The sequence below is a fragment of the Chrysemys picta genome, chromosome 3, assembly GCF_011386835.1.
Source record: "Chrysemys picta bellii isolate R12L10 chromosome 3, ASM1138683v2, whole genome shotgun sequence".
Classification (NCBI taxonomy): Eukaryota; Metazoa; Chordata; order Testudines; family Emydidae; genus Chrysemys; species Chrysemys picta.
This window is the reverse complement of record NC_088793.1, coordinates 49,285,929-49,309,877: the sequence shown is the minus strand read 5'-3', so window position 1 is coordinate 49,309,877 and position 23,949 is coordinate 49,285,929. Positions and strand designations below refer to the sequence as shown.

At 42.3% G+C, this 23,949-nt stretch overlaps 1 protein-coding gene across 12 annotated transcripts in view; it reads left to right on the top strand.

Annotated features, from left to right (window-relative positions):
- LOC101939741 (collagen alpha-1(IX) chain-like) overlaps positions 1-14,966 on the top strand; it is a 42,098-nt gene extending 27,132 nt beyond the window's left edge. For 10 of the 12 annotated variants that reach the window (XM_024101579.3, XM_042848828.2, XM_042848827.2 and 7 more), the window contains 13 exons: positions 2,316-2,360; positions 2,452-2,505; positions 2,599-2,652; positions 2,751-2,804; positions 5,164-5,235; positions 5,395-5,430; positions 8,642-8,686; positions 10,090-10,122; positions 10,321-10,467; positions 10,977-11,153; positions 13,366-13,456; positions 13,594-13,671; positions 14,358-14,966. In XM_024101579.3, coding sequence (XP_023957347.2) covers positions 2,316-2,360; positions 2,452-2,505; positions 2,599-2,652; positions 2,751-2,804; positions 5,164-5,235; positions 5,395-5,430; positions 8,642-8,686; positions 10,090-10,122; positions 10,321-10,467; positions 10,977-11,153; positions 13,366-13,456; positions 13,594-13,671; positions 14,358-14,563 — 1,092 coding nt within the window. In that variant the 3' untranslated portion in view covers positions 14,564-14,966. The remainder of the gene's footprint in view (positions 1-2,315; positions 2,361-2,451; positions 2,506-2,598; positions 2,653-2,750; positions 2,805-5,163; positions 5,236-5,394; positions 5,431-8,641; positions 8,687-10,089; positions 10,123-10,320; positions 10,468-10,976; positions 11,154-13,365; positions 13,457-13,593; positions 13,672-14,357) is intronic. The other 2 variants (XM_024101582.3, XM_042848829.2) reach the window with 2 other exon arrangements.
- Positions 14,967-23,949: the final 8,983 nt, after the last annotated feature.

Below are 23,949 nucleotides of genomic sequence, written 5' to 3'. Positions count from 1 at the left end.
GGTCCCTCACTCCGGCTCTGAGTGAAGGACCTCCTGCCGAATTGCCGCCAAAGTGCCGCAGATCGCGATCGTGATTGCGGCTTTTTGGGGGGGGGGGGCTGCTTGGGGCAGCAAAAACTCTGGAGCCGGCCCTGGCCCTGGGATCACCCCTAGTTACCAGCAAGGTGCTGTTGAACATTTGGGGGGAAAAAGAAGGAAATTGTGATGACTGGTGTGTGTGTGTGTGTGTGTGTGTGTGTGTGTGCTTCCTGCTTATTGCTTCCTGCTTCCTGTTCCTATTTTTTTCCTGTTTCCTGCTCCCCGAACTCAGTTCAGTGTTCTTGTGTGTGTGTGTATGTATGGTTACTCAGGGCCTGTTGCTACATACCTGCCATTTGGACTGCTATTGTATTTTGTTCCAGCTGTTGCTGACTTAACTGTGCCATGGTTATACATTTTGATTGATCATCTGCATGTCTTGCTTCGATTTCCTTGCGTTTTGGGATTGCTGGTCTGGGTGCATCAGCATGTTACAGGTTGTGAAGCAACTAATTAATTATGGTACAGGTGTGGCTGGCCTCCATATACTTTTAAAGGGGACAGTCACCCTGTGACAGGAGCCTATCCTGCTCCCATTGATCTCAGTGTCAAAACACCCATTGAGTTAAATAGGATTGTGCCCTAAATAGTAATAGAAAAATACAATTTGAAAAATGAGTGGAAAGAATGACTAGGGATAGAGGGAGCAGAAAACAGGGCAGAGGTGTTATGTATGAGATGTTACTTTTAGGCAAACAAACTCTAAAACAATTAGGGCCAGATTTATTAATTGTCTTCAGTAGAGCTCCATTGGGATGAATTTGCCACTAACATTTCTCAACCATTGCTTTGTATTAGTGTTTGACAGACCAAAGTTCAGTACTGAAGCTTCCCATACGTGGTTGGATTGACACCTTGACCAGCTTGAGTAAGGGACAGCATGTTTTTGTACGGTCTCTGAAAGCCACACAATTAAGTCCCTGCTTTCTCCTTGTTCTGTGGGGAAATAAGATGCACCAGTGTTTTTCCTGGTACAGGTACTTCCTCTTTTTGGCCCCTCAGCTCCACCCACTCTATTCCCCTGCCTACCTATCCCTGCTCACCCATGTGGGAGGGGAAGTAATAGCCCACTAATGGCTGCTTTCCTACCATTGCTGAGATCTAGCTCAACTCGTCAGTTCTCCACATACCAACAGCCCAGCCTGTTTGCCTGTGATCACTCCTCCCCATAAACTCAGTTGGTTCCTATATTCCTTCCCTCAGAACCTCTGTCTGATCCCTGGAGAGAAGAAGGGAACCAAGGGTCCCAAAGTTTTCAAGGAAAACCTTCTCTGCTTGCTTCCTTCCCTGTGGTGCAGTGGGATTAGGAGACAGAATCTACTTTCATTTGGAACCTAGAACTTGATATGGTACAATTGAGATGTCTGGCTCTACCTCCCTATGAACCAGTCAGTGGAGGTGGCTGGACATGGGCAGCAGGAAGTATGCTGTGATCTGTAAAGGGCTATAGTAGATTACTCTTCTTAGGGCTGGTGTACACTCTGTGTGTGTGTGTGTGTGTGTGTGTGTGTGTGTGTGTGTGTGTGTGTCAATCTAAGCTACGCAACTTCAGTACGTGAATAATGTAGCTAAAGTCGACATATTTAGATCTACGCACCGCGGTGTCTTCACTGTGGTGAGTTGACTGCTGCCGCTGCCCCCTAGACGCGATAAATCGACCCCTGCTGGATCGATTGCTGCCCGCCGATCCAGCGGGTAGTATAGGCATACCCTTAGTCTCTCATTTCCCCAGTATAAGAAAGCAGTACCAGAAGAACTGTGCCCTCGAGGTGTGTCTGAGACACAGTGCCTTCCAGAGTTGCTGGAATCCAGCAAGGCGGTGCAACTACGCACATACCATACTCAGGGCTGTGCCTAAAGGCACCATCTAATATCATAATAATAAGCACTATGCCCATTTAATGTATTTACAGAATAGGGCCTTTAACTATGAAACCTTAGAATACAGTAATTGGGCTATTGATACTGAATATGTGCTTGTTTATTGTACAAGGAAAATATTATGATTTTTTACTATTATTAAGAAAGCCAAATACATTCCATTATATATATATGGCTGATATTTAAAGAATTGAGAAATAGGATTAAATAGCCATGCCCTGCCAGAATTTCATTGGTTTGTCACATACTAGATACCTATACCTGCTTGTATACTGTCACAGTTATAATGATCACAGTTGGCCTTTGTGGTTTTAAAAAAAATCTAATAAAAAACAATGCATTAATTGTTTATCTAGGGTTTTACCGGATCTCGAGGAAGGAAAGGTACACCTGGTCCAAAGGTATCATATGAATAAACCTAATTTTTCCATCTTGCTAAACTGCACAATCTGTTTTTGTATGTTTACTTGATGGGATTTTGTTCATTTACAGGGAATACGTGGAGATCCTGGATTGCCTGGGCGAGAGGGGGATCCTGGTATAGAGGTAAATGGGGTGTGGAATTCTGAAGTAACCAGTATTTTGTTTATGTAATCTTAAAAACTAACCTCTTTGTCTTAATTTTTGCGTTTTCTTTAGGCCTATCAAGGAGCTCAAGGGCCAGAGGGTGGTCAAGGTACTTTGGGTTTAAAGGTAGAGTTTTTAAAATCTGAATTTATTCCCTCAACTATCTATTAATGTATTTATACTTTTTTATGTAGATTAAAATAATCTATTTTACCCTTATGTAGGGAGAGAGAGGATTTCTAGGAGAAGCAGGTCCTGAAGGCCCTTGGGGAAGAACAGTAAGTATCATTCTCTTTGTGAGGGGCCCAGTCTAGTTTCTCAGTGACATGGCTTTCTGGGAGACGCATGCATCAGAAGGCAGCATATGGGAGCTGTTCCTCAGTCAGGTTGGTGACCCAGGACTGAATCCAGTTTGCCTTTATTCACACAAGTAGTTCCATAGAAGTTAACTGGACTACTTGCTTGAGTAGGGCAATAAGGATTTGGATTTTGGCCCCTGGCCTCAATATGTAAAGACAGAAGCAAATGAGACTCACCAGGCTAGTTGTCTATAGAAGCGAAGGTATTTGGGAGTAGTCTGTACATACAAATAAATTCCCTGTTCCATAACTAGTCCTAGACAATATTTGAGTCCCTCTCTCCTAAATGTTGGGGCTGTGCAGAGGACAAAAGTTGCTATGATTCTAGGGCTCCTGTTATTGGGAAGAAAGTAAGAGAGAGAGAGATCCCTCTCCTTGGTGGGTTCTTTAAAAAAGTAACAAAACAGCACACCTTCTTATGGTTGGGGCTGGGCTCTCCCACGGGAAGGAGAATCCTGTTGTTCGTCTACCACAAACACCATTTGCAGGGATGATGAGGAGGAAGGACTCTTCAAACTGCTAACAGCATCCTTGCATCTGTCTGACTGACAACTCTTTCTCTGTAAGAGAACTATCAGATAGAAGTTAATCTGCAGCCCATGTAGCCCCTCTAAAACTCTCCCAGGTGACTCATCAGTTAGCTAGGAAAGAACCCAGCCTTGCTTAGACATGCAAACCTGTTCTCAGTATATTTCCAGCTCAGTTTTCACATAAAGGAGGTTTGGGTAAACTTGGAAATGTTTTGGATAAATATCCAAACCCAGTAGCTCAGACCCAACTCTAGAGCTCTTGAAGGTCACTCATTTACCAGTCTGGATGTGGTTTAAATAATAGATTTTAAAAACAGAAATCACACGAATAACCACCGATTGTACCGGAGGAAATGGCAGAACAATCCTCTGATCACTCATATAACGGAGAGCAATTGTGTGGGCTGTCCAAAAGGTACCAACCCTCCAATCTACATTCTGCAAATTCAACGATGGGGGCCAGATCCTCAACTTGCACCAGTTGTTATAGCTCAGTTAAAGTCAATGGAGCTATGACAATTTACACCACCCGAGGATCTGTCCCAAAGTAACTATTGCCAGGATTTAAAATCAGAAAGACACATGCAGAAGAATATAGCGGGGTGTGTGGGGGAGAGAGGTATTCTGCTGCTGCCCCTGGTAACAGATAGCAAGACTGCAATGCTTCTGCTAGGGTTGGCATCTGTAACAGTAGTGGCTTAAGGAAGACCCAGGACTGGAGAATATATTCACCCGGTGTGTGGTGGTGTTGATTTCACAAGAACAGTAAATCAGAACAGCTGGTAAAATTGCTGTAAATTTTTAAACATGACAAAAAAGCAACAATTATTAATTGGATCTTTTTATCTTTGAATTAATTTTGGTCTCTGGTCTGAAATAATTATTTTATGTTATTAAAGATAATTTAACAAAAGACATAAATCAGTGTGACAGAAACTTTCCAGATGCACATTTTAGTACTATCCTCTGTCCAGCTTAACTTTTCACTTTATTATTAAACATGGGCAAACTATGTTCTGAATAACACATAAAGAGGGGATATCAGTCTTTAATAGAGGGCTTAATTAAAGAAGTCTATGCTGATTATTAGAAATGAATATTAACAGGATCATGATAGTGAAGATGCTATTATAGTAACACAAATAGATTAGTTCCTATTAGTTAAAATTGCTGGACAGAATCGTAGAGTATAATGAGTAGCAAACGGACTGGACTTTTGAAGAGGAAGCTAGATACAACCACATTTTATATGTTGTGTTTGTGGGTGTATATTATAAAATATATCTATGCACAGGGGTGGCTCCAGGCAAAAAAACATAGAGCCACCCCTGTCTGTGCACGTGCACAGATATAGACACAGATGGACACACACAGTCTTTCCAGTTCTGTTTACCCAGAGGTTGGAGTGGACACACATCACCTTAGGTTGGAGATTAAGAAGGAGCTGGCCATCGGACTCCGAAAAACTACACTCTGGGACATCCCTGTTTGAATTGCTTGCACTCTAGGTACCTAACAGACAGAAGAAAATGCTGGCATTTTTTTGCAGACTGGTTCTCATTGTGATGAGTATCACAGAAATCCCTTTATCTAAACAAAGCAAACAAATACTGGCAGAGATATATCTAAACTTATATACCTGGGCTGTTTAGTTTCTCTTCCTTTTTAAATTTGTGATAATATAAAGCAATAAGCATGTGATCAAGGTGGGTGAATTTATTTTTAATGATTCAATGTTTCCTGGACAGGGTGATACTGGTTCAAAAGGGATTGCAGGAATTCCTGGCAGGCCTGGCTTCGCTGGTCCCCCTGGAACTACTGTAAGTTTCATTGTTAGTAACCATGATTTACCACCCACTGAAACTGATGGGAGTCTTTCCATTGACTTGAATGGGCAGTGGATTCAGGTCCTAATTGTATGTGGATGATTGGCTATATACTGCTTGACAGTTGTCATTTTCTTTCCCTGCTCTCTACAGGGTCATATTGGGCTACCAGGAACTCGTGGATTGAAGGTACCTTTATGAAACTCTTTTACTGGAAATCTTGCTTTTTGTTTCAGGAGTAAACACTTCTAGTTTGATTCTTAAGGTTGCACAGTAAGCACAGGGCCGATTATGGTTACAGTAAAGGAGAACTTTCTTTCAATGAGGTAAACAGATGTGGAAAAAGATTACAGGCTACTGGAAACTTGTCCAAATTCTAACTTTAAATGCATGTGGGTGTAGCAAAAATTATAACTGATAATATGCACAGCCTTTTTTTTTAAATGTCAAACACATTCTTGTATTAGGGTTGGAGAAAGTATGATCTGAACATTAAAAGGCGCCTCATTAAAGCTACATTGTGCTGCTTAGGAACAACCCAGAGAAAAGAGCAGTGTGGATGGTGGAATGAATTTTGCTTTAGGGGAACATAATGTTTTCTGGAGCACCTATAAGCATCCAGACAGAGTAGGCAGTGTGTTTGCTACACTCCTCATTGTGGGGTCTGACTTGCTTTCCCACAGGCATAGGTCTAGAGCATTAGCACTGCCTTATTCCCACCTCTTCCCTTCCTACCTCCTTTGGGCTGTCATGTGCCTCTGTGGAGAAAGGATGGGGCAGCCTTTGTGCCTCGCAAACAGGGGGAAAAATCCTTCCTTCCTTTCCTCATTGAATAACTATGTAAGAGCCAGGTTCTGCCTGGCTCTTAATAACTGGCACACCTATTCTATTTCCATGTGAATGACAAAGAGATAAAGGTTTTAATTTTCAGATGGCCTCAGTGTTGTGTCCATGGAAAATTGTATATTTGCTGGAAAATCAGGTAACTGAATGTATAACGTTCTGCTGTGCATGCAAAATATGAGAGTTTTGTATGCACAAATGAGTGCAGCATGCATGTGAAAATTTTATGCATGCACTGAATGAAGGCTAGTTGAGAACTGAGCAAAAATGAGTTAAAAGGTAGCTACAGAACCTGAGTTGGTGGCTCAGACATAGATTACATATACAATCTAATATATAGGCTTGGCAGAATTCAATTTATATTTTTTATAATTTCAACAGATAATATCTATGTTTATTTTTAAGCATTTTTTTCTATTTTCATCTTTTTAAATTTTCACAGTTGCAGGAAACTAGTGGGGGGGAAGAGACAATACTTATTTAATGACAATAGACAATGAGATTCAAAAAGTTAAAACTTTATAACCATTAAAAAACAAATTGTCAACATCACGTCAAAATATACCAAGTAAACAGTGTATCCTTAAATCAAACTCTAATAAGTTCTTAAGCAATATTTTACTTACTTTGTCTATCTGTTAATGTTTGATTATTATCAATGGAAATATTTTTTCTTCAGTTTGTGTGTGTATGGGGAAACTAACATTTACTGATAAAAATCCAATCCTTCCAAGTCTAGGTATAATGAATTTTAAATTAGGATAATCTGAGATGAAAAGTAGCAAGTAGCTTCTGAAATGTTCCTTTTTATACATAATTTAGCTTTTTTTTTTAAAATAATTTTTATTATTTTCTTAAATAGCAATTAGTAGCAGTAAAATGTATTTTAATAATATAGGGTCTGATTCTGCAACCGTTACTCATGTTTGATAGCAGCCTTCAACTACTTGAAAGGGGGTTCCAAAGAGCATAGAGCTCGGCTGTTCTCAGTGGTGGCAGATGACAGAACAAGGAGCAATGATCTCAAGTTGCAGTTGGGGAGGTCTCGGTTGGATATTAGGAAAAACTATTTCACTGGGAGGGTGGTGAAGCACTGGAATGGGTTACCTAGGGAGGTGGTGGAATCTCCATCCTTAGAGGTTTTTTAAGGCCCAGTTTGACAAAGCCCTGGCTGGGATGATTTAGTTGGTGTTGGTCCTGCTTTGAGTAGGGGGTTGGACTAGATGACCTCCTGAGGTCTCTTCCAACCTTAATCTTCTATGGTTCTTTACCTTAACTCTACAAATGGTCCTACGCTGGCTCTGCAACAGCTCAGCATTCAGCAGGCCCCTGAATACAGTCTAAAGGCTACTAATCACCTTATTGGCGCTGAATATCAGTCATTTGAAAAGAAGAGACCCCTGCTGAGATAGGAGAATGGTCTAGTCCAGGGGTTCTCAACCTTTTTCTTTCTGAGGCCCCCCCTAACATGCCAGGGCCGCCCAGAGGATTCAGGGGACCTGGGGTCTTCAGCGGCGGGAGGCCCCCACTGCCAAATTGCCACTGAAGACCTGGCACTTTGGTGGCAGGTCCCGGGGCGGAAGGATCCCCCGCCACGAGTCTTCAGGGCACTTCGGTGGCGGGTCCCGGAGCGGAAGGACCCCCTGCCGCTGAATTGCTGCCGAAGACCCGGTGCGGAAGAAGCTCCGGGGTCCCGGGCCCTGCAAAAGTTTTCCGGGGCCCCCGGAGCAAGTGAAGGACCCCTCTCCAGGGGCCCTGAAAAACTCTTGTGGGGGCCCCTGTGGGGCCTGGGGCAAATTGCCCCACTTCCCCCCCTCTCTGGGTGGCCCTTTAACATGCTATAAAAACTCCACGGCCCAGCTGTGCTACAGCAATTGTTTTTCTGCATATAAAAGCCAGAGTTAGGGGGTAGCAAGCAGGGCAATTGCCCAGGGCCCCACGCCACAGGGGGCACTGTGAAGCTCAGTTGTTCAATCTTTGGCTTCAGCCCTGGGTGATGGGGCTTGAGGCCCCGGGCTGCAATCCTGTGCGGTAGGGCTTTGGCTTTTTGCCCTGAGCCCTAGCGAGTATAGTACCGGCCATACTTGTCGGACCCCCTAAAACCTGCCGTGGCCCCCCAGAACCACCGGTCTCATCTAGTGGATAGGGGACTGGAACTCTGGCGATATGTGTTCTGTTCCCAGTGGCCTCCTGGGTGACCATAGGCAAGTCCCTTCACCCTCTGGGTGTAAGTTTTCCTATCTGTAAAATGGAGATAATTGTACTGATCTCCTTTTTAAAGTGCTTTGAGATCCACTGCTAAAAAGAGAGAGTTGTTATTATTTATTAACATGTTATGAAGACATTGCAGTGTACCAGGAATGAGAGTGATATAACTGTCATTTATTAGCATAGACTAGGTTGAAGAAGTGCACTTAGTATTTGGAATGGAAAGTGGTGAGGTTATTAAGCTTTTGATAATGCTCACAAAAAATTAATATAAGCATTGAGTCTTGCTGTGACTATTCTTAAAAATATATAATTATAATATTTGTTTGGGGTTTCATTCTCTGTGTAGGGAAATGTTGGTGTTCCAGGCATAAAGGGTCAAGAAGGTGACAAGGTACAGTAATATATGACATACATCTCTACCTCGATATAACGCTGTCCTCGGGAGCCAAAAAATCTTACTGCGTTATAGGTGAAATGGCGTTATATTGAACTTGCTTTGATCCACCAGAGTGCGCAGCCCCGCTCCCCCGGAGCTCTGCTTTACCGCGTTATATCCGAATTCATGTTATATCGGGTTGCATTATATCGAGGTAGCGGTGTATTTGTAATTGAATATTACTTGTAACTAATTCATTGTTCACACTCTTGGCATTGTTATAGTTTTTATAAACTTCTACACACCCATATTAGTTTCCTATAGATCTTAGCAACACCATAGCTTTTGACATTTACTGCTTTTATGGTATGTGGAACTTTGCACTGGTAAGTAAAATTAAAGGAAGAATCTTGCTAGCAACAAATATTAGTTACTGATGTGTTGGTTTGCCGTTGACGTCAATGAGAGCGCAGTGCTCAGCCTCAGTGAAAACGTGGCCTTTTATTTAGGTGCCTAATGTTGGACACTCAAAATTTGAGAATATTGGCCTAAATGTCCCATGCAGAACCAAATGGATACTGCAGTCAAAATTCTTCATAGTGGTAATTCAGCCCTATTTACAGCACTTCCACATTCACTTTCCACAAGCATTCAAGCATACAAGCTTTACTAGTGCAAGTGTTCATGAAACACAAATGTTTAGCCTGTGTCCTTGAATATTCACCATTGGTGAATTTTTTGAATTGTATACTGGATTGTAAACTGCACAATTTGCACTGTTATATAAGTGTGATGGCATTGTTTCAATTCCCTGAATTATCTATGTAGCTAGTCAGTACAGCGTAGACTATGAATATTACATTTCAATACACAATCAGATATAGGCCCAGATTTTTAAAGGTATTTAGCTGTTGCTGTACTCAGTGTTGCAATGCTTAACTGATTTAGGAGACTAAATCTCATTTTCAAAAGGGATTTAGGCATGCCAGAGCTCAAGATCTTGGCTCCTAAGTTCCTAAATCCCTTTTGAAAATGAGAAAATCCCCATATCAATTAGGCATTGCAACACTGAATGCCATAATGCCTAAAAATCTGGGCCATACAGTAGAAGTAATCTCAACAGAGTGTCTCAACAGCTGCTATGCAAACTTGGGTCAAAGATGGGTGGATGCTGGGCTGAGGATTTGGCCTTATATGAATATATATTCTATGAACAGAAGTTTTGAATGATATGCCCAATGACCCCTCATACTCCTAGTTTGTCATTTGCAAATGTGTTTTGGATCTGGATGAAAAGTGCTGCATAATTGTAAGGTATTGACATTCTTACTTCTACACAAGGATAACAAACAAAGCAATGGGAAATATTATTGTATGAATTTCAGTGCCAAAAATAGTATTTGTATTTATATTTAAAGGGAGAAAAAGGAGTTAAAGGACCAAAAGGAAATGTAAGTAAAAACACCTTTTACTCCCTTGCTGTTCCGTCTTTAACTTAGGATACTTGTACTGCACTCATCAAAAGTGTACAGTATTTGAACTTATAGAAAATTTGTAATAAATCCAGCAAGAGCAAACCATAATTGCTCAAACACCATTCTAAGAAAACTTCACTTACAAAGTGTAACAAAGTCAAATCTTTGTTTTAGGTTGGAGACAAAGGACCAACAGGACCAGAGGGTGTTATTGGTAAAAGAGGTCCACCAGGAGAGACTGGATCCCGAGGCCAACCTGGAGAACAGGGTGTTCCTGGAGATGAGGGTCCACCAGGAAATGTTGGATCAGTTGGACTTCCTGTAAGACTTTCAGTTCCTTTGACCTAAAATATTATAGAAGAAACTAAGTACTCAGAGTTGTGAGATGGTGTATCAAATTCTGCTCACAGTTACATGCATGCTGTAATAAATGTGGTCGTACATGTGTAAGTAGGATCAGAATTGGACAAGAAGGCCAAATTCATTTCTCATGTTAGTGGAATTATAGAAGGGATGAAGTTGGCTCAGTAGTTCTAAATTTTTATTTAAAAACTAAATTAGTCCAACTGAGGTCCATCAGGCATTTTCTTGTAAGAATTGCTTGTTTTTGTAAAATAATTGTTTAACAAGGTTCATTTGTTAATATGCTTGGAAATCATCTTTTTTAATGTTATCATAAAATTAGCTGTACAGTGACAAAGAACAGCACAGCCAAATGTTACATGGATAATTACAGGAAACTCAGGAGGTGTTCCAGCGAGTTATGCTATTAATGGAACTGTTCCTGCATATTTTATTTCTCTGATTGTTCTCATGTTCTTCTCATGCAGGGACTGGCTTTCCCAGCAGCTCATGTGATAGAAGTGTGCAAACGAATTGTCTTAGAACAAATGTCAATGTTTGCCAATAGTGTTGGGAGGAAATGTGCCAGCACATGCCCACTTTATGGAGATGTGCCTATGGGGCCTCCAGGACCTGTTGGTTTGCCTGGACCCCCTGGAGAAGAGGTGAGTATACAGGGGGAGAAAAACAAAGCCATTACAAAAATTAACCAGTTATTGAAAACATTGTTAAGTGAAGTTAACACATGAACTGAAAAAATAGAAAACATTTTTCCATGTGGCAATATTGTGCTTGATCCTGCTCCCATCGAAATCAATGTGAGCTTGGTGTTGACTTCAGAGGACCCATTTTTCTCCAACAAGTACAACACTACTATGGAAGAAATTAGCAAGTTAGAAAAAAAAACTGAGATCATAGTTGTGTTATCTTAAGCTTAAAGAAATGTGTAGTGGAGCTGTATCAGACAAGTACATTTAATACAATTACAAGCTGAACAATAAAGTAATGACCTTTTTCACAAGTAATTAAGCTGCTAAAAAGTGATATGAAACAGGATTTTTTATTTAGTGCTATCATGATGTTTGACAGCTCCAAAGGCAAATTCTGACTCATAACATGGCATTCATCACCCACTAATCTATGAAATATTGACCTTTGGAGAACCATAACTTCATTGTGTACAGCGCAGTAGTATTTTCCAGTACCTACATTATAACACATGAGTAACTGCCTAAGTAGTTCTTATATCAGAGTTATCACATTCATTATTGTGTTGCAGCCAATACCCTTTCACATAATCTAAAATAACATGGTAAGAAATTTTTAAAAGGTTAATATTTCATGGTAATACGTCTGAGCTATTCCTTTTCATCTTTATGGTTCTTTAGGTATCTATATTATTACATGTAAATAACTGCCTGCAGTATGAAGTATTCTAAAAAAAGAGATTTAGTTTCATAACCTAAAGCTAAATATCAAGCCGGGGAACAGCTATATTTAGTGACCTTTTCCACAGATATACAAATTAATCTTTTCTGAACAGAATGGACTAGTAAGATATAGCACACAAAATTGGAATATCATGGCCAAAAAAAAAAGGAGCTTGTTTCAATGTGTAAGTTTAGGTTAATTTGTTGGATAAAGGTTAATATCACCTAATAGAAGTAATACACAAATAATAAACAAATTAAAACTTACATTTTACTAATGCCTTCAAATATCTTCAAATGCTGACTTCCTCCTGGCTGGTGACCCCAACTCCCAGAGAACAGTGCCAAGCTGCAAGCATGCAACGTTGCCTCAGTTTTTTACCTTCTCTACTCCAAAGTATACAACTAAAGATCTGCCTAGTGTTTCTCAAATCTTTCTGTAGCCTTGTTCCATCTTATTTCTTTGGCCTAATCACTCTTTGCTCTCCTGCTTCATTCAGTTGCCTCTGAACGCCTTTCAGTTTACTCCATTCACCCTTCATTTTTGATATATAAAGTCACTTACAACTTTGCTCTGACATATGGAACACCCTTCTTTCCCCTCCTGCAATTCTTATCTTCACCTTTTCAAACTGCACTGGTGGGTAAAACATACCTCCCAAACACACAGCCTGTTTTCAGTAGCTTTTGGGTTTTCTCCCCCACTAGCAAATGTAACGATTTTTAACACTTGAGTTAGGTGACATGATATTTACCATTGCTGACTGCTTGATATGGAAAAGGAAAGTTGTGTTTAGCATCCACTCGATTGTGAGTAAACCCTACTGGGACCTGTGTTTATCCATAACTATACAACATAATACTAAACAACAATTTGTCCTTGTGCCATGGCCCAGTCAGCGGTGGTCAGCAGCACCATGTCAGTTAATTTGATTGTTAAAAATCAAGTTTAAACACTATTCGACCTTCTAGAGAAATTAAGGCCTTTGTGGATGCCTTAATCCTTATCCCCACATGACCTTTATCTACTTCAAATATTCTTGGCTCTCACCTTATTATGGTGGGCATAATGAACTACAATAGGAATTTTCCTATGTAAAAATGTACTGTGCTTTTTCTATTTTTTACAGATTTTTCATTTTACTATGACTTTTTCATAAAAGTAAGCAGACTTCTAATAACCCTTAGTTCTTACTTCATTTATGAATTGAATTAAATGTTTTATTGTTGGAGACTAGGAAAGTTTATTGAAGTCAAATACTTACTTTTGATTTTTAAGGTGACATTTGGACTCTTATCCTTTCAGTGTAGCTAATCCTTTAATTTTTATATAGTTATGGTATTTTAATCTAGTTACAGTATTTTATCTGATGGTACTGATTGGAATTCAACAACAAAAAAATATCGAGTAGTTTCACATACTGTAATATTTGTAACATTTCTATAGGGCAAACCTGGGTTAAATGGAGCAGATGGAGAACGTGGACCTAAAGGCTTTTATGGCGATGTTGGTGACCCAGGAAAACAAGGACCAAAAGGTAAAATGTTTTCAAAATGGAAAATAATTTTTTTTGCAATATTCGTTTGAATAAATTACAGCAGTCACAAGTGTGAAAGTGCTGCTGTTGACAAATGTGGTAGTCATTTAAAGACACTTAATTATTTTAAATTTTAGGTGAACATGGAGACAAAGGAGATAGAGGTGCCAAAGGTTTTGTATTTGCTGGCTTTGAAGGCAATCAAGGCCCAAGAGGTACTCCTTTTTGCTCTTGAAATCTTTCTTGCTATAAGTATATTCTGTATTCATGTTGTACAGTATGTACTGATTTATGGTAGGTTTTGGTAAACACTTTAATGTGGTATGGATGTACGAGATGTGTCATATGATCCTGTATATGTGCAATTCTGTCAAAACTGGGGCAAACCTCTAAGGAGATAGATAAAAGGCACCATGTAAAGCCCAAATAGGTTGTATTTTGCACTGCAGCCTGTCATGGCAGATTAAACACTTTAGAGTAAACTATTAGAGTAAACTATTAACATAGTCTGGTTATTTAAATAGTGAAAATTCTACATAATTGGTTTTCTCTAAATCAAAAGCAAATAAAGACCATGCAGCTTTTCTGACAGAATTATTTACGTGGATACTTTCCAAAATCCATATAAAGAACCTTCCCATAAAGGCTGTATCATGTCAGGCCAAACTGCACACATCTGCTTCCACATGACCTTCCCTGTCGAACTTGCATACAGCCAGCCACACTTTCAGTTCTTGAGCATCATAGCTTAATGGGAGTTGGTGGAGTCTCAGCATCACTGCTGGTGCCAGCTCATCAGCTAGGCAAGAGAGATAGGCTAGGGGGACCACAGGTCCTTTCCATCTCTAACCTCTATTACTGTAATTGCCTGATTTCTCTTGCTCACTGCCCCTTTCTTAAGGTGAAAGTGGAAGAAGTGGACTAGCATTCAATGGACTTCCAGGTCAGCCTGGCCCACGGGGACATATGGGACAGTCTGGTTTGAGAGGATACCCAGGACTTAGAGGGCATCCAGGTATATGTAAAACAGGGTGTGATCCTTATCTTTCAAATGATGTAGATCAGCAAAGTGAGTCATCATCTTCTTTTATATGGCAAGCAAAGTGAGCGAAGACTTCAGAGAGAAACATCATGAAATCCTTGGATGTGGAAGAAAACAAGTGTAATTGAACAAAGTACGTGTTTGCTCCCTTTTTAAAATTGAAACCTTTTGAAAAATACATATGAATTACTGTTTCATTTAGAAGCCAGTTCACTTTGTGAATTTTTAGTGTAAAATAATATGATAATCCTACCTAAGAAGTGGTAAACCATTTCATTTAAATGGCACCTGTTCAGATAGCGGCTATTTGTTTTTAAAATACTGCATTTGCTTTTTAAATGTTGAGTACATTGTACAACTTATATTAATATAAAGCAATGCCATGTTTTATATTTGACATCCAAACAACTATTTCTTTTCTGAATGTACCTAGGAAATGCTTTTTATAATAAAAGTTGAAAAACATTACACAATGGTTTTCATTTTATGGAAGTCTATCTCTTGTGGTGCCAACCTGTATTTCCATCTTAAGAAAAGATATAGGATCAGGACCTGTATGAGGGTTCTTAAGCCTTTATACATTCCTCACAGTTTGGATTCATGACGGGAAGGCTGAAGAAGACAGCCTGAAATGAGTCTGCCCTACATTAAGTATTTATGACATCTGCTGATGATAAACTAGTCCACCCATTGCATATCTTCATGACCAAGCAATTTATGCACTAATTAAAGGAGGAAGACATGCTGCTACTTGCAGCATGGGCTAAATCCCATCTTGTAAAGAGTTAACCAGGCATAACTCACCTTTTACCCAGACTGTAATATGCTTTTGCTTACTCAAAGTGGGGAGGGAGAGTATCATTTACTTTTCATGCTGTTCTTCCAAATTTTTTTTTGTCATGTATCAATATTCTATTTGAGTCCCAAGATAGGACTGATTGTTGGTTTACGTGTAGTTCCACTGCATCACAAAGCTTGGCTTCAGCTTGTATTTGGATCATAAGTTCTTTGCTCCTTGCCTCAATCTTCTTGTTATGTGTGTACAGCATTAAACCCATAGAGCCCCTGACCCTTAACTGGGGATTTCTGTGTAGTACCACAGAACAAAAACTAATAATAATATACTGACAGTAGTATGGTGGGCACCAAGACTGAGTGTTTTTGGAAACTTTAGTGCCCATATGGTAAGTCTTGTGAGTGAACTCAAGATTTCATGTACATCCAAGGGATTGTCTCAGGCTATTTATAGCCATACTTGAACTCCAGATCCAGCATTTAGGGTCGGATTGAAAGTGTAAGGAGTAGAGATCACATCTACGTGCATAGATTAAGCATTATCTCCATTCTTTTGAGATTAGGGAACATCTAAGCTTTTGGAGCAAAGGACTTGTTCTGATGGACATCTGGTCCACCCTCAAAGTCTAATGGATCCTCCCTTCATCTCTCATTAGCACCAGCCCCAGCTCTGATCACAGGCACCAGGAGGGACAGAGTCAGTGTGTGATGGCCACACTTAGGACAGACTCTGCCAGCACCACCATGCCAGAGCCCTGTGGACTTACCTTACCTCCCCCTGCTCGTCCTGCTGCTGGGCAGCCAAGTGGCTCAGCGTCAAGCTGGCGTGGGTGCCACTGGAAACATAGCTTTCCTTGTCGAGCACTGGGCTGTACACATGGGCAGTGGGGTGGCTCAGATTTGGTGGGGAGGAAGGGCTGAGCCCCCCCAGCCCTAACCACCTGCTACCTATAACAAGGATTGTCATTTTGATATGTTTGTACAGTGGCTAGCATAGTAAGGCAGAATCTGGTTGAGGCTATTAGGCTCTACCACAATTATAAATATTTAACAATTCTAATAATCTTCATCAAACATCAAGCTCTTGGGTCAAAATCTTTTCACTATTTTACATGCAGAATTACCAATAACAAAAGGAGACATTTGCTTAAAAATCAATAGCAAGATTTGGGCTTTGGGCCCAAATCCTGTTTATTGAGCCCAGCCTCAGAAGCTTACTTGGTCACAGAGAAATTCTGTAATAGGATGGGGTTGAAGAATACTTTTCATCAACCCAAGGTGTGGTGGTACCTGCAGAGCAGCTCAGTTCCTATCAGTCTATTTATGTTGGTTTATATGGAGACTTTTAGGGCAAGGGTCACCGGATGTTGCTGTTAAATATAGTCTTACAAGTTCTTGGAGTGTGAGCAAGTTTTTAGTCTTGGAAGAAATTCTGAAATGTTTTTTGGTGATAGTTTCTTTGAACGAGTGATGTTAAATCGTGAAGGAATATGTTCTCTGCCCTAGTCCATTTAACTGGAGTCAGTTCTTGAGATAGGCTTCCTGAGTATTGGTATCTGGGCTGAGACCCTAGGAACAGGAGATTGTTTTGCATGCTTTTTATGACCACTCTGTTCCAGGACTGGTGTAACTAAAACTTGTTACATTGAAAATATACCCTGGGACCATGATTTCTCCTCCAACAGGAAAGTAATCCACAAGGCAAATCCAAATGCTTTCTAACGGACTAGATTAGGCTATGTAGTCTTAATACCTTTTTCTTACCTACCATGGTGAAGAAGGACCAGTGAATCCATGGCATGTAGGCACCCCTGCCTAACCAATCAATGTAGTTAATTAAAACAAAAATAAATGCATATTTCAGAGATAGAAGCTTTCCTACAAGATAGAAGCTTTCCTACATGGTATCAGAACATGCTAAAAAACACCAAGGAAATTCCACCTGTAAATCAGTTGTTACATATGAAAAGTACATTAAGTGGGTTTTCACGTGAGTTCCCCACTGGGTGGCAGAAGCAGACCAGAAAAAGACAGTAGATGCATTAAAAAAAAGAGAAGAAGTAAATTTACCATATAATTCTCGCTGTAATTTAAGCCCTGTTTCATGACAATTCTGCATAAGTCTTCCACTGGGTGGCAGATACACTCCAAAAATATTACTGATTCACACATACATATCTTTAGATAAGATACTAAACTATAAAACCTCCTTTTCTCTCCTTCTCTATACTATCTAGCCACTTCTGTAGGTGAAATGATGTGAAAAGTGCCCACCTCCTCAGCAACCATAGAAACATAGAAGATTAGGATTGGAAAAGACATCTAGTCCAACCCTCTGCTCAAAGCAGGACCAACCCCAATTAAATCATCCCAGCCAGGGCTTTGTCAAGCCAGGCCTTAGAAACCTAATTGCCTTCTATGATGAGATAACTGGCTCTGTGGATGAGGGGAAAGCAGTGGATGTGTTATTCCTTGACTTTAGCAAAGCTTTTGATACGGTCTCCCACAGTATTCTTGCCGCCAAGTTAAAGAAGTATGGGCTGGATGAATGGACTGTAAGGTGGATAGAAAGCTGGCTAGATCGTCGGGCTCAACGGGTAGTGATCAATGGCTCCATGTCTAGTTGGCAGCCGGTTTCAAGCGGAGTGCCCCAAGGGTCGGTCCTGGGGCCGGTTTTGTTTAATATCTTTATTAATGATCTGGAGGATGGTGTGGACTGCACTCTCAGCAAGTTTGCAGATGACACTAAACTGGGAGGCGTGGTAGATACACTAGAGGGTAGGGATCGGATACAGAGGGACCTAGACAAATTAGAAGATTGGGCCAAAAAAAACCTGATGAGGTTCAACAAGGACAAGTGCAGAGTCCTGCACTTAGGACGGAAGAATCCCATGCACTGCTACAGACTAGGGACCGAATGGCTAGGTAGCAGTTCTGCAGAAAAGGACCTAGGGGTCACAGTGGACGAGAAGCTGGATATGAGTCAACAGTGTGCTCTTGTTGCCAAGAAGGCTAACGGCATTTTGGGCTGTATAAGTAGGGGCATTGCCAGCAGATCGAGGGACGTGATCGTTCCCCTTTATTCGGCATTGGTGAGGCCTCATCTGGAATACTGTGTCCAGTTTTGGGCCCCACACTACAAGAAGGATGTGGAAAAATTGGAAAGAGTCCAGCGGAGGGCAACAAAAATGATTAGGGGTCTGGAGCACATGACTTATGAGGAGAGGCTGAGGGAACTGGGATTGTTTAGTCTCCAGAAGAGAAGAATGAGGGGGGATTTGATAGCAGCCTTCAACTACCTGAAGGGGGGTTCCAAAGAGGATGGAGCTCGGCTGTTCTCAGTGGTGGCAGATGACAGAACAAGGAGCAATGGTCTCAAGTTGCAGTGGGGGAGGTCCAGGTTGGATATCAGGAAAAACTATTTCACTAGGAGGGTGGTGAAACACTGGAATGCGTTACCTAGGGAGGTGGTGGAGTCTCCTTCCTTGGAGGTTTTTAAGGCCCGGCTTGACAAAGCCCTGGCTGGGATGATTTAGCTGGGAATTGGTCCTGCTTTGAGCAGGGGGTTGGACTAGATGACCTCTTGAGGTCCCTTCCAACTCTGATATTCTATGATTCTATGATTCTATGAACCTCTAAGGATGGAGATTCCACCACCTCCCTAGGTAATCCATTCCAGTGCTTCACCACCCTCCTAGTGAAATAGTTTTTCCTAATATCTAACCTAGACCTCCCCAACTGCAACTTGAGACCATTGATCCTTGTTCTCTTATCTGTCACTACCAAGAACAGCCTTGTTCCATCCTCTTTGGAACCCCACTTCAGGTGGTTGAAGGCTGCTATTAAATCCCCCCTCACTCTTCTCTTCTGCAGACTAAATAAGCCCAGTTCCCTCACCCTCTCCTCGTAAATCATATGTCCCAGCCCCCTAATCATTTTTGTTGCCCTCCGCTGGACTCTCTCCAATTTGTCCACATCCTTTCTGTAGTGGGGGGTGGAGGGGGAAAATGGACACAGTATTCCAGATGTGGCCTCACCTGTGCTGAATAGAGGGGAATAATCACTTCCCTTGATCTGCTGGCAATACTCCTACTAATGCAGCCCAATATGTCGTTAGCCTTCTTGGCAACAAGGGCACACTGTTGACTCATATCCAGCTTCTTGTCCACTGTAATCCCCAGGTTCTTTTCTGCAGAACTGCCACTTAGCCAGTTGGTCCCCAGCCTGTAGCAGTGCATAGGATTCTTCTGTCCTAAGTGCAGGACTCTGCACTTGTCCTTCTTGAACCTCATTAGATTTATTTTGGCCCAATCCTCCAATATGTGTAGGTCACTCTGGACCCTATCCCTACCCTCCAGCGTATCTACCTCTCCCCCCAGCTTAGTGTAATCCGCGAACTTGTTGAAGGTGCAATCCACCCCATCATCCAGATCATTAATGAAGATGTTGAACAAAACTGGCCCCAGGCCCGACCCCTGGGACACTCCGCTTAATATCGGCTGCCAACTAGACATCGAGCCATTAATTGCCACCTGTTGAATCCGACAATCTAGCCAGCTTTCTATCCACCTTATAGTCCATTTGTCCAATCCATACTTCTTTAACTTGCTGGCAAGCATACTGTGGGAGACCGTATTAAAAGCTTTGCTAAAGTCAAGGTATATCATGCCCACCACTTTCTCCATATCCACAGAGCCATTTATCTCATAGAAGACCAGATTATCTTGTTCTCCCTGCCACCTGCCATGATGAGGGAGGAAGCTGATATGGACTTTGAGAGCAAGAGAGGGCCCCACACACATTTTGGTAGGTGATTGCTGCTTCTGAAGTTGAAGGGGAGACTGTACCTCTGCCCCTATTTGCCCATTTCTTCCTGCTTTTGGGAGTAGGCTAGGTCCTAGCTTGCTCTACCCTCCACTGATGATGTATGCATGGGAGGTCAGTGCTGCCATTGTTGTAGGTGGAGGATTCAGATCCATTTTTTTTTTGCCTTTCCTCGTGTGCTGGGTGCCTGCAGCTGAACCAGCTACTTTACTGAGTTGCTTCCTCAATAGAGGAGTCAGCCCAGCTGGTCAGCGCTTAGGGAGGAGATTTCAGTATCCCTAGTATTGTTAATGACAGCCTGGTTAGTCTCCCAGACTGGATTAGTCTAGAAGTAAATGAGAAGTCCAAACTGATTTACATGCACAAAGGCAGTTGTTTGCACAAATGCAGAGTCCTGGTTGAGGCAACTTTGAAAATTTGACCCTAAACGTTATTTCACCAGATTCAGCCACTTTTCAACTGTAACAAAAACTATGAGCTGCACCAGAACAGTGTGAAAATACTGAGTTTGTTCTAAGTTTTGTAATCATTTTGTATTGCAGCACCACACATTATATGGCACTTTCCAAACACAGAGGAAGAAACAGTCCTTGTCCTGAGAGCTGAAAAAACAAAAAACAAAGAGAGGAAATAGATATAATATACAAGCAACTGGTGAGGGTGCAGGTTGGCATGTTTTGATAAATTCAGTAGATTTGTGTGGGGGTGAGAGTGGAAAGTAGACGGGAAGTAGGGGGAAAATAGAAAAGAGTAAGTATGGAAGTGTTATGAAAGGAGGGGGATTGAAAGGGAAAGCAAAAAGCAGGCAGACGATCAAGCATGTGATCAGAGCAGAGTTCAAAGTCTGACAGTCCAAGTGTACATGCCCATTCTTATAATACCATGAAACTGAGGATTGGGATGCTGCTCTGGGGATGGAGGGCTTCTATAGAACTGCTTTAGAAGCACCCCCTGCTGGTCACATGGGTGGCAATTGTTGGGGATCATTGTCTGGGAGAGGTTGTGGTCTGGGAAGGGGAAGGGCTGGCCTGGACTCGTTCCTACAGTTGCTTGTACGCTCTCAAACAATGGGAAGCATTCTACCCACATCTGCTCTTGTTACTGAAAAATGACACTGAAGCATTTCTGAATCAATTTTTAATTTGTGGTTTATCAGTCCATTGTTTTAAACATTCTTTTAGATGTTTGAAAATAACTCTTCCCCCTGTTTATTCTGGCTATTTTTCCTTCCAGCGAATATTTTCTCCTCCCCCACTTGTGTTTTAAAGAGCATGTTGCCAACATGGCTGTGTGGTGTTGTCAGCACCACTACTGGTGATGTCATCAGCCTTGGCAGCACAGCATTGCTGGCTAAGTGGGTTTCTTATTTATTGGCCTCGTTCTTTACTGAAGCAAGGAATCAGCAACATGCTGAGGCCCAGATCCTCAAAGATATTTAGGAGTACAACTCCCACTGAAATCAATGGGTGCTTAATACCTTTGAGGATCTGGACCTGAGTGCCTACAACACTCAGTGATTTCAAGGACCTGTACTTTGCGGCTTAACGGCCTAATCCTACTTCCATTGAAGTCATGGATGTAGGAACAGAGAGCAGACTAATCAAATTTCCAGATGACACAAAACTAGGGGAGTTGCTTACACTTTGGAGGATAGAGCTAAAATTTAAAGGGATCTTGATAAGCTGGAGAACTGGGCTATAGACAACAAAATGAAATAAAACAAAGAGAAATATAAGGTGCTTGTAGCAGGGTAGTCACCTGCTCCTGCTCTGAAAGGGCTTGAAGCCAGCCCTGGGAGAGGGCTGGGGCTGCGAGCTAAAGGCTCGTTGATTGGGGAAGTAGCTGCAGCTGGGCCACGCCCCAATCAGACTGCAGCTGGCCCTATAAAAGCCAGTGAAGCCAGGAGCTGAGAGGATTTTCCCCTGAGCTCTTGAGGGAGAAGGGCTTGGCTGCCTGGGAGCTGAGAAAGAGTACCTAAAGTGGAGCAGGGCTGGGGGAAGGCTAGAGGAGCTGGGGGAGCTCCAGCCTGGAAACCCCCCAGGCTGCAGGCCTTGTTAAAGGCCAGAAAAGGTACTAGGTTTGCAGAGGGGCAGCCCAAGCGTAGGCAGAGGCAGCAGATCCAAACCCTCCTTGGCAATGATGAGTGGCAATTATACTGCCGTCTGCCCCAGTGAACGGGGGCTAGATGGTGACTGGCAGTAGCCAAAGACTGAGGCGAGGTGGGGATATGGGGTTGAGGGTTCTCCGGGGGAGGGGAGACCCAGTGAGATTGTGGGGTACTGCAGGAGGCAGTACCCCAACCTGAAAGGGGCACCGGGAGCCAGGAGGGACTTGGGACCCAGCAGGAAGCAGGACACCGGCCTGCAGAGGGTGCTCTAGAGGCTGGAAACACTAATTCCCTGGACGGCCAGCAGGAGATGCCGCAAGGGTGAGTCCCGCCCTGTGACAGTGCTACACTTAGGGAAGAAAAAACAAATGCACAAATACAGAATGGGGGATAACTAGCTTGGCAGCAGCACTGCTGAGAAGGATTTGGGAGTTGTGGTGGATCACAACCTCAACATGAGTCAACTATGTGATGCAGTTGAAGAAAAAGCAAATGCAATTTTGGGTTACATTAACAGAGGCATAGCATGCAAGTCACAGGAGGTAATAGTACCACTCTTCTCAGCACTGGTTAGGTCTCAGTTAGAGTCTGTGTCCAATTTTGATCATTGCTGCATAGAAAGTATGTAGAGAAACTAGAAAGGATCCAGAGGCGAGTGACAAAGATGATCAAAGTGTTGGAATGCAAGCCATCTGAGCAAAGAAACTGGGATGTTTAGTTTGGAAAAGAGATTAAAAGGGTTAGGGTAGGGGAGGACATTATAGTGGTCTTCATATACTTGAAAGACTGCCATAAAAAAGATGGTGAACAGGTGTTCTCTCTTGCCACAGAGGGCAGGACAAGAGGCAACAAGAGGTTCAAACTACAGCATAGGAAGTTTTTCCTGCGATTCTAAATCTGCTAACTGTAAGAACAGTAGGACAACGGAACAGACTTCCTAGGGAGGTTGTGGAAGCTCCTTCACTGGAGGTTTTCAAAAGGAGGCTGGACAGCCATCTGTCTTGGATGGTTTAGACACAACAAATCCTGCATGTTGGCAGGGGGTTAGACTAGATCAGTGATTCTCAGCCTTTTTGCACTCAGAACTCATTTTTAAATGTTTATGGCCTGTCACAACCCAGTAAATAGTTTGGGGGTGGAGGCCCTGGGCTGGTTTTGGTCAGGTCCTGCCCCCTCCGAGGGGGGGGGGGGGGTTGGGACCTGCCTGGCACTCACCCCACAGTGGCAGCACCTTTGCTGTGGGACTGGCTGGGCTTGGCTCTGGGATCTGGACATTGCAACCTCCAGGGTTGCGGCACCACTCAGGTTTGCCCCTCCCTTCTCCAATTGTATCAAATTTGTGTGAGTGGAGTTGTGACTGAGCTTATGGGATTGAAGTGCCACTCACTCACATTTGGCCTACCCAGACACTTGTCATCATGATGGCTGGGCCAAATCTGAATGGCACTGGAACCCCAGAGGCTGCAATGCCTGGAGCAGGGAGGTGACAGGAGCTGCCATGCAACTTTTTGAAACATAACTCAATTTTGAGTCCTAACCCATGGGTTGAGAAACCCTGGACTAGAGGACACTTGTGGGTCCCTTTTCACCCTACGGTTCTATGATTCTATGTTCTATGATTCAACCCACATCCCTTTTTGCCATTAGCTTCAGTGCCTGTGAGGAATACCAATATGCTGCAGAAGCAGAATCTAAGGGTACATCTACACTACAGCGGGGAGTCGA